Source organism: Drosophila suzukii, chromosome 3, assembly GCF_043229965.1.
Source record: "Drosophila suzukii chromosome 3, CBGP_Dsuzu_IsoJpt1.0, whole genome shotgun sequence".
NCBI classification, from domain to species: Eukaryota; Metazoa; Arthropoda; class Insecta; order Diptera; family Drosophilidae; genus Drosophila; species Drosophila suzukii.
Window position 1 is genome coordinate 73410062 of NC_092082.1, and position 15042 is coordinate 73425103.

The 15042-nt window shown below is 42.3% G+C and overlaps 1 protein-coding gene across 1 annotated transcript in view; it reads left to right on the forward strand.

Annotated features, from left to right (window-relative positions):
* Nucleotides 1-15042, forward strand: part of LOC118876762 (uncharacterized) — a 92111-nt gene that overhangs the window by 24820 nt on the left and 52249 nt on the right. The window contains 1 exon segment of the mRNA XM_036817569.3: nucleotides 10140-11394. Within this exon segment, the coding sequence (XP_036673464.3) occupies nucleotides 11253-11394 (142 nt within the window). The 5' untranslated portion in view covers nucleotides 10140-11252.

The following is a 15042-nucleotide window of genomic DNA, read 5'->3' on the forward strand; positions in this document are numbered from 1 at the left end:
CCTTCTCCTAGGATTTCGCTGATGGCTGATGGCTGATGCCACCGACAGGCATTCACAGTTCACTCGCCACACGGCACAACTAAACAACTAAACAACCCAAAGTCACCGCCACCCGAATGTAATAAGCAATAACAGTTGCCAGAATAAAGGGGCGGAGTGGGCTAAAAAGGGGCGGGGCTGTGGTTTGTCGAGGCGCGAAACTGAAATGGCGCAACTTTATTTAATATCCGTAAGCAATGCCAGCCAAACAAAGATAGCGAAATGGTTTGGGGGACTTCGGGTGGTAGGAGCCCACATACACTCGGGCGTATGCGTAATATTCGGTCGCTCAGGCAGCATAGCAAAATGTTTGCATTCGCCAAATTGCCTTGCGTGTCAACACTAAATAGCAGACAAGTCTAAATACTTGTACCCGGGACTCAACTTGCCGTGCCTCCCTCTGAAAACTTTTGAATGTCGCGCAGTTGTTTTGCGGTTCGTTCTTTCAAAAATATTTTCCAGCTAAATTTACGCGTTCTTGGCACACACTTCGAACATCCTTTTCAACTGTTTGCCCCACACACAGGCAGGCATCGTATACTGAAAGAAAAAGGTTTAGAATTTATTATTAATTTTTATTATTATTTAATAATAATTATCCATTGTTGATGCACTGTTTATATAACACTGAACGAGACATTTCTTGTTTCGAAACATTTGAATGAACTATTAGAAATATCTACATCGATGGGATTCATAGGTTTCGGTCTCCAAAGTGACTTATTAATAAAAACCATAACCATATTCTAACCATATTCGTATTAATAGGACTGGAAATGCTGTACTTTTCATTCGACAAATAAATCAATCGAGTTTATTATTTAGGATATCATTCATGTAGGCACTTTTCTGAAGAATTCGCGTTCTTTTTTCCCTCTTCTGATTTCTAAAATATTCTTGGGTTCTGAAACTTTTCTCTCTGCACACGCATTTGTTAGCCAATATTTGTTGTTGTTGATTTTAGCCGAAAAGCAAAGGAAAAGCAGCTTAACTTATGTCAACCCGATAACATCGTGGGACCATAAATGTCTCCCCAGACAACACCGCCTCCTCTCCAGATTCGGAAAACATCGAGACAGAAGAAATCGCTGGGACGTTGCGAAATCAGTGGAAAGCTTTTCAGAAAGTTTTTGTCAAACATTTGTGTGGCACTTGTAAATTTGTTGTGATTTCTTGATAGCTCCTTATGCCAAGCGTTCATGTGTGTGTGTGTGTGTGGGGTGAGTCTGTGTTTGTATATGCCCCACCCACACCCACACCATTTCACACAGCCCCCTGATGTAGGCTGTGAATTTTATGAATTTTCATGTGCTTTCAAGCGTGGCTGAGGAGAAAGCCGAGAAAATTCCAGCATGTGAAAGAATTCGCTCACTACCCCCGACCATCTTGATCACAGGGATGGGGTTGGGGGTTATGTGATGTGTATGGCAAAAGTTTCTCTTTTTCAGGCTTGAGTAACTTCATTAGAAAGAATTTAAAGCAGCCGCTGGCGTTGATTTATTGCAGATATATATCCGCAGGCGGAAATGATTATGATAGAGCAGAAAGGAAATGAGAAACGAGCATGAGAAAAGCCAATAACAGCATTTCTGCTGGCAAATTATGAGCAGCCCTTGATTGAGTGCACTGTGAAATGCACGCGCGGAAGGCAAATTCTTATCGCATCCCCAGCAGTTCGAGTACAAAATCAATTTCCCCAATGGAACCCGAAAGCAATGACATCTCTTGGCCCCCATTTTTCTCTTCAGCTTTCCCCAGTTAGCCAACTTTACACAGCTTGCGGTCAGCTTGGCATTTTTTTGCTTGCAATCTAAGGGAAGAGAAAGAAATTCCTGTGCAGCTTTTGGCACTCTATAAAAGCAGTAATGGCGGAAAAGCAAAAAAAAATAGAAATACCACGCCCTCTTCGTTGCTGGCACTTCATCATCATTCTGGGCCCCCGCCATCAAAATGAAATGTCAAACTAAATGGCAACAATTTTGATTGAATTTTTTACAAAGTGCCCCGGCCAGTGCTCGCAATTTTTGGCTGACCAAAAATGAGCTGGCAAATAGCAACACGTTCCGCCGAGGAAATCCATCTGAGGTTCTCTTTGGCTTTGGCTTTAAAATGCCCCCGAGAACGTGACGGGGAGGCTGGCGAAAATGCCAAGAATAAAGTGCAATTCATTCTCTAAACAGGCTGCATGTCCTAGTCCTAGTCGTCCTCCCATGCAAGTGGCACATGGAATGACGGAATCACAGTCCTGCGGGGGCGGAGTATACCCACATATATATGGTCGTATTCTCCGTACTTTCCGTATGTGGCACGGCATTTTATGACAATGCCAATCTAAGCGAAAGCGAGGAAGACGTTGACATATTTTTCTTGACAACGTGCAGTGCATTTCTTTCCAGGCCGCTGACAAAATGTGCCCGTTACCGCAATGCAATGATCCAGGGGCGGCGTAGCTGCCAGCCAAAAGGGGGCTCAGGGATGCAAGCCATTGTTGTTATAACGCCCAAAGGGGCTTGAACTCCCATATTCATTACCAATCATCAACCTGTATTGAAGCGGGTAGTCAAAATATTGATGTCATTTGGGATAGGAACCCTCTCTATCCTTCTTATGGAGGTGGAACCCCCCTCCCCCTATTCCTGGCTTACTTTGGAGCTGACTGGGGGCTTAGAATGCCGACTACCGACTACTGACTACCGACTGCCACGAGACACAAATACTACATTAACCCAAATGCAAAGCCGTGCCAAGAGCCTGGCAAGTAAATGCCCACGGGACGTGTGCATGTGTGAGCAGTGGCAGTGGTGTTGGTGTATCTGGCGCATCTGGTGTATCTGGTGTATATGGCGTATATGGTATATCTGGCGAATGTGTGTCGCCCGCATCTGACGAGTGGAATTGATGAGGATGCAATGCAGAAGGCTGCCAGCTGCAAGTTTCCGGCTGCAACTCGTCGTCTCGTGGCGCTTAAAGGCAGCACTTATGCACATACTGGCTGCCACGAATCCGTCGGAAGCCAAAGGGCTCTGGCTATGCCAATGATCACATTAGCTGAACCTATTCGCTAGTTGACCTCAATTGGCATTGGAAAAAGCATTAAAGGATTCACCAGCTCTGGCAGGATAAAGTTAATCAGGATAATTTAAAATACAACATCAGTAAAACTGATTATGGTAAACGTAATTGAAACTGCCATTACTGTCCTAATGCAGATGCATTTCAATGCAATCGCGTAATAAATACAAATAGCTTGGCTAATACGAGAAGTTCTTTGAGGTTTGTTGTAATGACAGCAGTTTTATTATGACTAACCGACTGGATTCAATTATAAAAGTCAAGGCAACCTATAGAGATATTATATCTTAAAATGTTGGTAAGCTGTAGAGCCCTATTTATTGAGATTGTTATGACTTTTGAAATAAATTCATTCAGTCCTTAGTCCATAATCTGTTGAGATAAATGAGGCTTTCACTACAAATACCTCAAAAAGCCCTAAATCAGATATAATTATTTACCTGGCTTTTAGATAAGTGTTTCGAGACCGCTTTAAAACCCTTAAAGTTGGTTAGCCTTTAAGTTGCGATACTCACTGTAATTGCTTCTTGACTCTGGACCAAACCCTTTAATGCTGTGCAAACAATGGGACGGGTTTAAGCACCGCATAGTTAGCATTAATGGTAATGCCTTGAACTTGAACCCAATTGTGAGGGGCCGCCAACGTTCTGGCCATTTCATTTGCATTGAGTTTTAAATAATATGAAGCCAGCGAAAAGAGGACAACAGCCGTCGTCGGGCAAGGACAAGTGCCAATAGGATGTGTCACCGAAATATGAAATGGCCAACGAAGAGACAGAAGAGGAAAAGGAAAGGGAAAAAGGTCAAAAACACTTGGCAGTACATTATCTGGGCCAGTGGTCGTACTTTTTCCCCGGCAACCCAGGCAACTGACAACTGACGACGAAGGACGAAGGACCCACTGATGACAGACGCTCGGGCTGACGTTTTCGTTATTATTCTTATTGCCGTCGAGGCTAAAGCAGGATCTGGTTCTGGATCTGGGCCTCATCTATTGCTTATGCGGCTCCCACTTGGGCTGCTGTTATTGTTGGCTCAATTTCCTAGCCATTTCCGGCTGGTCTTCTTCCACTGCCTCTTGCGAAATTACGTAAAACATACAAAAACAGAAGTTCCAACAAAGGGCATTTCGGGGGTTTCCGGGGTTTTCTGGGGTTTCGGGAGATTGGGGCAAAAACACACAGACCGTGCGGGTCATTCCACTTGATTTCCGAAAAGGATACTGGCCACACAGGGCAGGAAAAAAAAAAGTGCCCAAGATCGAATGATGATGGAGGGAGGCAAACGTTCAACCGCAAGTACAAAAGAAATGAACTGCTCGGTAGCCACCCACCAAGTCATCGCCTACTTTTCGAGCCCAACCCCACTTTTCCTCATCGCCTTCAGTCATCGGCGTTCTTGCTGCTCACTCAATGGTCCATAAATCGGTTGTCAACTATTCAAATGCAGACAATTGATTACAGCGATAAAGCTGAAGAGCCTTTTGTGAGCGATTCATCCTGCTGCTGCTCTAATGAAAGCAGCTGTGCCATTCACAGGGATATATAGGCAGGGAATCGGGGAATTGAGCCAGGACTGAGATATCTAGGTGGTATTTTCTTTTTCCTTTTCCTTTTCTGCCCCTTTTGATGGGCCCAAGCCGAGGCCGTAATGAGATGAGCAGGGCAGGAGAGAGTTGGCTTTGGGGCCGAAAATGAGGAGGCGCAGAAAGTCAATAGACGGTAAAACCATTTAAGCCAGCCGCAGAATTAGGTTACACATTACTACAGTCAATACTGGGAAAAAGGGAACTGAGAACTGCAAACTGCAGAATCAACACCCTCTCGAGGGTGTCTATCTGTCGATTGAAGCCATGTCTTCAAGGGGATGTGGCCTGCACTTCCATGTGATCAGGGCGCTTAGCTCCGTACTCCAACTGCCACCCCATCGAAGGTGCTTCAGGAACGGCAAAATATTTATTCACAGTTCGATAAATAAAACTCCATGTGCCGGGGCAAATGCAAAGGCAAGCAGCCAAGTCATGGATCTAATGGCCTGGTATCCATCCATCCATTTATCCATCCAACCACCCAACCATCCATCCATCCATCTATCCAGCTGTTGGGTGAACCATCCAACAAGCGGTAGTTTTAAATAAGAAATGAATACGACGCCTTTGTTCGGGCGCGACGACTTGGACTTAACTTCAAGTTGTAGTCGGAATGGGATTGGGATCGGGATCGGGATTGGGAGCAGACGGAGCTGAAGTTGCAGTTTGAATTTGAGTTTTAATATGGGGTGTACAGAGTAGTAGTATTTGCTTAGCTTATGCCTGCTCCCGCCCGTAAGCCCCGGGCATTTAACACTTTGTATTTACTACCGCAGCTAAAGCAATTGAAATGCTCGTAGCCAAAGCAATGGAAATGGCAGAACGACTTAAGTACAGCTACCCTTGCAAGAAATGCTGCACTGAGGGAATACACTAGATAGGAATTAGTATTAGATATTGTTCCCTGGCTGACAGTTTGGAGTTCAAAAGATATTCAGGTACTAGAATAAATTCATGGTATTCTATTGGATTACCTTATACTAAGTTTTCTGAGATATCCAAAGATGTATAATAAAATAGAAGCTCTGAGTGCCGGTTTCTCAATGTCAGGTTATCTTTTGTCATTGATTAAAACGCTGTTTCTGAAAAATGTTGTTTTTCAATATCATATCATAAACTGAATTGTGTGATATCAGACTCTGTTAAGATCTATCGTTCGTAAAACTAACATCGCATTGAGAAATCATGTTGGGTTTTCCGAACAAGTTAACCTACAGTTAAAATTTGTTTGTCAAAGAACAAGCTAGAACTTTTAAATGACATTGCGAAATCATCCCTTAGGTGCATGAATGTTATATGAACCTAAAGCTTTTTCCAGTGTAGATTTATGGAGGGGACTGGGATCTTCTTCGGCTTACAACAATAATGTTGCAGCAACGTTGATTGGGCTGCATCAGAGCGTCGCAAGCGGCATTAGGAAGTGCGGCCACGTCTGAAGTTGGATCTGGATGTGGATATAGCCATGGTTGTGGATCTGTATCGGAGGCCAAAGAAATTGTTATGGCCCAGTGCAAGTGAATGTCCGTCCTTCTTCTGTTTATCTATCAACCGTGTGTATGTGAGTGTGTTGTTTATGGTTTTTTTCTATGGATGTGCGTCTCCTTGCCAAGTTGTTGTGGTGGCTAGAAAACAATGCGGAACTAAGGAGGAGCTAGCAAATAGCCGGACGTGATATGCAGCCAAGAAACAGCGTTGAGCCCAAGCTAATTGGCAAAACTTCATCGAGCCATCGAACTGTCAATTGTCAAAAGGCAGCAGGTCGAATCGGGCCGCAAGCAAAGTTAGGAACTTGGCAAAACATAATTCGCCAGTCCTTTGGCGGAACTGAACTTTGGGGGCGTTTGCGTTTGCGGCAACGCCGGTCTGGAGCTTATATAGAGAGAGGCTAGGCCAATAATTTAAGAAGTTCACGCTACACAAAGTTCAAGTGAAGTATGCCAGGTCTGCCTGCCTCGTCCTGAAAGATGGCAAACGGAAATTTACTGCAGGCACGAACAGCAAAGGGAGTGGGGGAATCGGAGTCCTAAAAGGGTTTTATGAAGGGGGGATATACCCCCTTCCCAGAAACTGCAAAGGGGATTATTCCGCGGAGCGAAATATGCACATTTCCACACTTAATAACAAAATATGTTAAACAAAATCATTTGATGTTGGGCGTAATTTTTTCAGGGGTGTTTGTGTGTGTGTGTGTCTGTTGCCAGAAGGCCAACACAAACACTCTCACATGAACGCAAAACACATGTTTACATGCAAATTACATAAAGCAGCAACGGCAAACAAACGCAAATTATATGCTGCATACTTTTAGGCCTGCGACTCAGACTTCGTATATCGAGTTACCAAAGTAAATTGTATGGGGACTTTTCCCCTACATCCATTTCCGCAGAAAAACGGCGTCCAGACAATGTCGCGTCGCTTCCTGGGTCCTTTATAGGCGTCCAAACCCCCCTCTGAATGTCCTGCAAGCCGCCACTTTGCATACATTTTAAGTATTTTCGTTTTACATTCCCTTGCAGAGGGTATAATTCTTCATCTTCCAATGTTATGTAATTGCAGTCATCAAGTTTCGGGTGTCTTAAGCCAGAAATAATACACCTAATTCAAGAATGATGAAAACGTATTGGTGACTAGGTTTCTTATCTAAGCAAATTATTAAAGAAACTTAAAGAACATGAAATGGAATTAAGGCATTCCGCAAAATATTTAAATTACTTCGGAATTTTGGTAATTAAATTTAAGCAAATGTAGAGAAGATATCAAATATTACATTAACTTAAAATTACTTTTCAAGGGTACTTGCTCCTTCGTTCTGTAAACTTTTCATGTTATTATTTCGTTTTACCGCCCTTGGTTGAAAGTCGTTGGCAGGAAAAAAAAGCCACAGCGGCGTAACATGTAAACAAACTCATTTAACTGATTTCAGAAAGGAAAACGTGGCTCCTGGGCATGGTGGTTGGTAATGGGCGGTGAGATTTCCAGGATGGGGAGATGGAGATGGAGATTGGGAGTGGTTCTGGATCTGGAACGACCGCATTATCATCATCATCTCGGCGCTGTTTTTTGCCCGCAACTCTTTTTCAGGCGGAGCAGCAGCTGCCGTGGCCGCAACCTGAGGCTAGATTTACATGTCACTCGACTTAAGTTGGTCCTGCTTCCAGGACTGCGAGTTCCTTCTGGTTTTCCTGGTCCAGGACACCTCGCCTCACATCCCTAGCAGTCGTGACCACGGTGACAAGTTAACTTCCTCCTGCTATCCGGGATCCCAGGATCCCGCAATCAGGATCCCCCTACTCCTGTTTTTCCAGCGCACATAATCTTTGCATAATTTCCAACTCAGCCTTTCTTTCATTCGTTTTGTCCGGGCCTTTTTTACTTAACTTTTTACTCCAACGTGCACGGCTACAAAAACGCCAAGTGTCAGCAGAAACAGCAAAATAAACTAAATACAATTTCGTCCCATTTTTTGTGTGCCGCTGGCCAGAAAAAGCTGGACACGGCTGTGACCATTTGTTTCTTCTGGACGATCCGATTTACGGCTCACATAATTCCGTATGGAAATGTTTAAATTATGCAGATTTTATTGCCTGCTTTCGGGAGACGAAATTGGAGGGCTACAAATGAGATAGATATACGAACAAATCGGTTAGTCTCGGTTTTAATAATAACTGGCCTGCTATAAGAGCTCTCTCCCATTTGGTCACGCATTGCTTTGAAATTGGACCAACAAAAGCGCAAAACTTCGGGGAACGCTTTCATGTGTACGAAATCAAAAGGATAATTGAGACATGTGAACAATATCCCTAAGTGCGAGACCCCAAAGCACCAACAACAAGCTAAAACTCAGTGAAAGGTCGCACATCAAAGGTGGCCCCCAGACATTTTGCCAGCTTACCCCAGATGAAAAGCAATTAACAAAAGTAAAAGCAGAGAGCTCTGACTGGGGATGGCTGAGTAAGAAAAAAAGAAAAATACATAAAAGTCGGGAGAAAAGAAAAATATTAAATGCTTGAAAAGGGGGACTTTCGAGGGGGCACACACAGACGTGGCCACCTCAAAAAAGTGCCAGGCACTCACAAAACTGCTTAAGAGGAGTGTGCCAAAGGGGGTTTGAATGTGGGAAGAGTGCACTTAGAGAAAATCTTAAATACATTTAAGGAACATAATTTACCTTAGGTTCCTAACTTTTATTTAGATATGGCAATTGACTTAAAGGTGGTACATTTTTAAAACATTTTTTTAATGCTTAAAGTAAGGAAACCATTTCTTGACTGTAAAAAGCGTGGAAGTAGGCCCTCAAAATAATGTAAATATACGAAACAATTTTTTTGGTGCTCTTAAATATTTAGAAATTATTATTTTTATTAAATCCTAAATATGGGATTTTTCCTAAGTGTAAGAAGAGTGGAAAGTGGGAGCCTCCGCACACATGCACGACAAAGCAGAATAATAAATTTCAATTCAGACGACGACATGACGTCTCTGCCTCACGTCGACGTGCATGTTGATAAGAAATTGTACAACCCTTCCAGCTTCCAGCCCCTAACTCCCCACCTTATCAGCCCGCAGCTTGGGGCAGTCGCTTTAGCCCCGGCTAAGCCTCTCGGCCAGGTCGGAATAACCGGGGAAAAACGCTGAATGCGAATGGGAAAAGAGTCGCTTATAAAAAAAAAAAAGAAAACCTACTGTGGAGTGCAGAAGGGAAATGCGCAACGCAGCCCAAAGGTGTCAAGCGGAAAATAAAGCATAATAATGGCTGCAGCGCCAGGAACAAAGGCCTGAACATTTGGGAGGTTGTGGGCGGGGTTACGGAACTCAGACACACGTCAGTCATTTAGGAGGCGAAGAAGAGATGGTTAGCTGCGTAGGTGACGCATTATCCGTCTGACAATGACATCCTGAAAACTTTGCCATAAGTAGTACATATCTTGGGCAGGACTATATTGTATGAGGAAGTAGAGAGGGGAAAAGCCCCAAAATGTGGTCATAATTCATGCAAAAGCCCCGGGCATCATCAAAGAAAATACTAAATGAGGCACGGCTCCATCTTATATACTTAGCATAAGGCTTAAAAATAAGCCTCCTTTTACCAGAATACGCACTTCGATTTTTTTTGATAATTATATAACAGTTTATATAGTAAAATTGTTAGATTTTATTTGAGACTTTAATATTTCAGAAAAGTAAATATAAATAATTTTTGAATATTTACAAGTAAAGTTCAAAGTAATTTTTCGATCGAAAAATAAAAATATATGTAAGTATTGAAGTTATTTTTTGACTTGTAAATAAAAGGTGATATATGGCGAAAGGGATAAGAGTTTTATAAGAAAAGATTTAATTTTTAGATCATTAATACAAATACACCCATATAAGTTTATATGGTAAGAATATGGAAAACAATGAAAACTAACATGATGTCCTTCTGCTTATCTTTTTTCAGTTTTATGAAGAAGATGCGAAGGCCCGACTCCTGACAGAGTCCAGACCTAGATCCCCAGTCCAGTTGCGAGTCCTTGGGAGGGGCTCCGATCTGATTTGCAGGATTGAGCAGGCCGAGCGATAACCATAACTGGAATAGCGGCCAAAGCAATTTGAATTTGTGCATGCAGCGCATGGAGCGAGAAAGAGAGCTCTGCCGTGTACACACTCTATCTCTGTCTGTTTCCGGTCGCCTACAACAGTGTGAGTGCGTGTCCGTGTTCGAGCTGTGTGTGTGCGTGTGTATTTCGTGTAAATAAATGCAATGCAAAAGGGGAAACAGAAATAGCAACATCAGAAGAAACAGGAATAACAAGCGAAATGGCAAAAAGTGCAGTTAAGCGTGGAAATTGCATTAAAAATTGAGCAAAAAATTGCGAAAAACAAAAAGTGGCGAAAAGACAAAAAACGGAACAAACAAAGACGCAAAGCGAAACGCTGGAGTTAACGAGCGCTAAAAGGCAAAAAAAAACAGGGAAAAAAGAAAATCAAGCAGACAGACAGAAACAGAAAAAAGAATAAAGTTTTGATTGAAATTTTCATTGTGCTTTCATCCTTTCTGGATTGTGTAAATTTCTGATTAAGTCACACGACACCCTCAACAAAACGCGTGGCGCGAAAAGTAAAATAATATACCCTCCCTTCCTAAAAAAGGATTCCACACAACTCCATTCGATCTATCGAAACTTGGCAGCAAATATCAAATATCGAAGAACTTTTTCCGTAATCGAGCAACAAAGCAATTGGCAGTTCGTGTTTCATTATTTTTGTCATGACAGTTCGGGCCTACGTTTTGCTATATTTTTTATTGTTTATGCACAGCAAGATCGCCGCCTGTGGTTGCCCTGGCCATAAACAACCCAACTGATTGATACACAAAATTGAGCCGTGAACACTGAAAGTCGAGTGCGAGTACGAGTGAGTCGGGCAGGAAAAGTCAAAGTCAGCAGGCAGCAGGCAGCAGTTGGAACTGGTAGTCTCACAACCCACATAACGTCCACACAAAACACCCCGAGAACTCGGGTCGTTGACAAAGTAACGCATTTAGTGATAAGAGCCAAACGACTTTGGCGAAATGAGCAGCCAGAACACCAGGAGCACCAGGAGCCAAGGGGGCCCCAGGAGCAGGAGGAGCACAAGGACGAGCAGCAGCAGCAGCACGGAGATGGGCCAACTATTGCTCCTTATCGGCATGGCAGTCGCATCATGTTTGCCGGGTAAGTGTCAACAGCAGTCCCTGCCCCTGTCCTCTGTCTCCTGTTTCCTGTTAGCTTCCCGGACTTATCAGCCCCGGAATTAATGCAAATATTTAACGTGCTTTTTTATGGATTTGTCGTCGTCATGCGGCTCACTTCATTCATTCCCCATCCCCTACGAACGACTTCAGCCTACATCCTTCGAGGTCCTGTCATAATAACGAGCTCTGTGGAGCTGGTGAGTCAGACCTGCTCCCCACTTGACATGACTTGTAAATGGCTTTCGATTAAGTTGTCACATTAGCATTAATCTCGAGCTCCGAGCAGCAGCCATCTTCGAGCTCATTGAAGTTCAATCAAGTTGTCTGGCACTCCCCATTCCTCTATTTTTTCCAACCCCCCTTTGGGAGTAAGAAACGTGCTAATGAGCCGTGAGCTGATGAGTTCACTCTCTTTTTGAGTATTTTTCCTAAGGTTTTTCGAGGTGATCTAGGTCAGACGGGGTGATCTATATATAGGAATACTCCTCACTCGCTTGTAATTGAAATATAATTACTCGCCTGAAAGCCGCTTAAGTCGTTCAGCCTTTAAACTCATATATATTCATTATTTCATTAACAATTCAGGCATTTTACAGCATCGCTGGTGAATTTAAAATGAGTGCGAACGGCAATCGTTTTAATAAATATTGCTGCTTGTTATGAATATGCATTCGCCATTATCCCGAATGTTGTTTCCTCACAGGCGTAATCCGATAATCGTATGGGATCGGAAAGTGGGGCTTAAGGCAATTACCGAAACCAATTGGTTTTAAATTTAAGAGGCCAGTCCATCATTGTGATTCCCCTTCGATTTGTTTGGGCCTTCTAATCTAAATGACGAATGAATGAATTTAGTGCCAAGTTCACATGGGGATTACGTATACGCAGCGTGCGCACACACCCATAAAAACATTGGGGCTACGTAAATGATAGTTTTCTGGGTTTGTTTTTGGGTATTTATATTTTTTTATTTATCCATCACAAATCAGCAGATGGGACCGGGGTTTGTCATTCGATTTCGGTCGCACGGTTCAAAGTCTCTTTCATTTCATTTGGCTTTGTTGCAGTTTGATTCGCAATATTTTCATTTTCATTTACAGCAGCAAATTCGAATTCGGGGCTCTATTTGTGTTTTGTCTTTGCTCTCTATTTGCTCTCCATTTGTATTGTTTTGCTAATTTGAACCATTTGAAATGTTTTTGGTTCCGAGGGGGCTTTGTTTATGTTTACCCAGTGAGCATTTCTAATATTGCTGTTTGTATTTGCCTTGGCTCCTCTAATTTGGCACCCAAAAATAGTTAATGCGAAATTAATTTCCGAATTGAATCGAGGCTATAAATAAAACATTCACTTCGATTGAAACGAGCTTTCCCTTTCATGTTCTCCGCTTTTATGGCAGCGACAAAAATTGGTCTCAATAAAAATTTACGTTTCATAAAATTTATTATGTATGCAATACAATGGGGGGTCCACGGGGGTCAAATCAAAGCGGGAATGACCGAAAAACAACAAGGAAATGAACGACTTTATATGCAGGATAATGGCCAGGACATCATGGTGGCAAGGATTTCTCACGTATGTGAGTGTGTGTGTATGCTTGTGGCACTCAAGCAGGCTAAAATTTATTACGACCCTGAAAGTGTATTTGTGTGTGCCAGTAGATCTGATCGGATTGGACAATCCTTGCCCCATTCTGCCACTTGAACTTCGGACAACTATTCGGTTTTATTCGAAATCATTGACCAAATTCTTAAGTAATCAAACTGAAAGTTTCCCTCTATCTCAACTGTGCCCGATAAGAGCTTTCCACTCGCCCAGATAAATACAAATCATGCAAACTGGCCAAAAAAGCAGCTGAGTAAAAAAGTTCAACATGACTTTTCAATTTTGGAATGTGTTTAATGGGCTCTGGGGTGTACGGCGTATCCGTATCGCCACTCTGCCATGTGTGTGTATGTGCAAACAGCTGACTGTTAATGGAAATTGGTGCCATATCACTCGTTCCCCATAAACTCACAAAAGTTAAGATCGAAAAAAGTTAAGCTCCTGGCGGAGAACTTGGGGGAGGCAACTTTTAATGGCCCACTAAAATAATGAAAGTAAGGACCTAATCAAACCAGTTTCAGGTAGCTCAATCGATATTGTGCAAAAATAGTATATGAGCAAGGTTAGGACTCAGCAGAAACCCAATAGTACGAATAACAAAATAGGGGTATTATTATTATGAACACCGTTTAATAAAAGTAAAACTTTCTTGGAAAGCGTAATATGTTATAGGTAATTAAGTTTGGTTTATGGTAGGGAAAGTCAGAAATCCCATAGTTTAGGAGGAACCTACTTAAATAAATCGTTGTCACGTGTGTGTAACAATTAAAGAAAATCGCGACCTGCAGAATTACGTGAGGAAGAGAGCGGAAAATATGGGAAAAACTGTCGCCGGCGGTTGCCAAGGAACCGGGCACGTAATGAAAATATTGCGCGGATGTAAGTATACATATGTATATCCTGTTGAGGTGGGTGTGCTGTTACACACAGTACATATAGTATGTAAATCTGGGCCAAAACCAAAGGCGTTCGGATGCGACGCCTGATTGCAAACAGCTTCCCGTTGCGGCACGCGCCTAATTAAATTAGAGAACGCAACATTTCGGGCTCAATTGAGGATGCAGATGCGAGTGGGGAATAGCATTGGATGGTATCCTGGCATCGGGACAAGCAGGACAACAAGGACAACAGCACACCGGCTGCTTAATCCGCAAACAAAGCAAGTGTAAAGAGGGCTCCCAGCGGGCATGGGGTGCGGCATGTGTCCTGTCATCGATTTCCCAGCTTTCTGCTCCTCAAGGACCAAAGCATATTTTCGCCTAGCAAAATTATGCACAAATTTTTCAACCGTAGCTGTGCTTCTGGGTGCGTGTGTGTGAGAGAGTATCTGTGTGTTGGCAAACAAAGTCGGGCAAATATGTGCATGCACATACACAGCCACAGGAGGTGCGGGTAGTGGAACCTCCCTTCGGGTTGGTGGTGCTTTTCTAATGCAAAATAAGCCAAAAAACAAAGCAAAGGCCAAGGGAAGCAGCTATCCAGCTGCCAGTCATGGTTTCATCTAACTCTTATCCCTTCTCCACTCTTAAATTTGGTATATTTCTCTGCACAGATGGAATTCAAGTGGTGTTTTTAAATTATTTTTTAATTATATAACGTTTTATCGATAAGCAATGTGGCATACAGACACATGGTTAAATGTAAGAAATTATGAAAAAAGCGTTTTAAATATTTTTTAAACATATTCCCCCTCTTTTTCTACAATTGAAATTATATTTATTTTATTTTACATTCGTTAACATTTTCAGTGCTATAAAATCCTACATTCGTTTAAATTAGAATACTATAGAAAATGTTTCCGTGTTCCCATGCCAACTCTCAATTTTACTCTTCACAGATGGAAATGTTGGCGTCTTTTTAAATCAAAATATACCTTTTTAAATTTTTGTAATAATACTTAAGAAGCTATATGATAGATAATTCAATGGTTAAGTGTAAAGGACATATGTAAGTATATATATATTTTTAAATACCCCATTATATCAATTTTATTTTATTTACAATTATAATATCAGAAGATGCT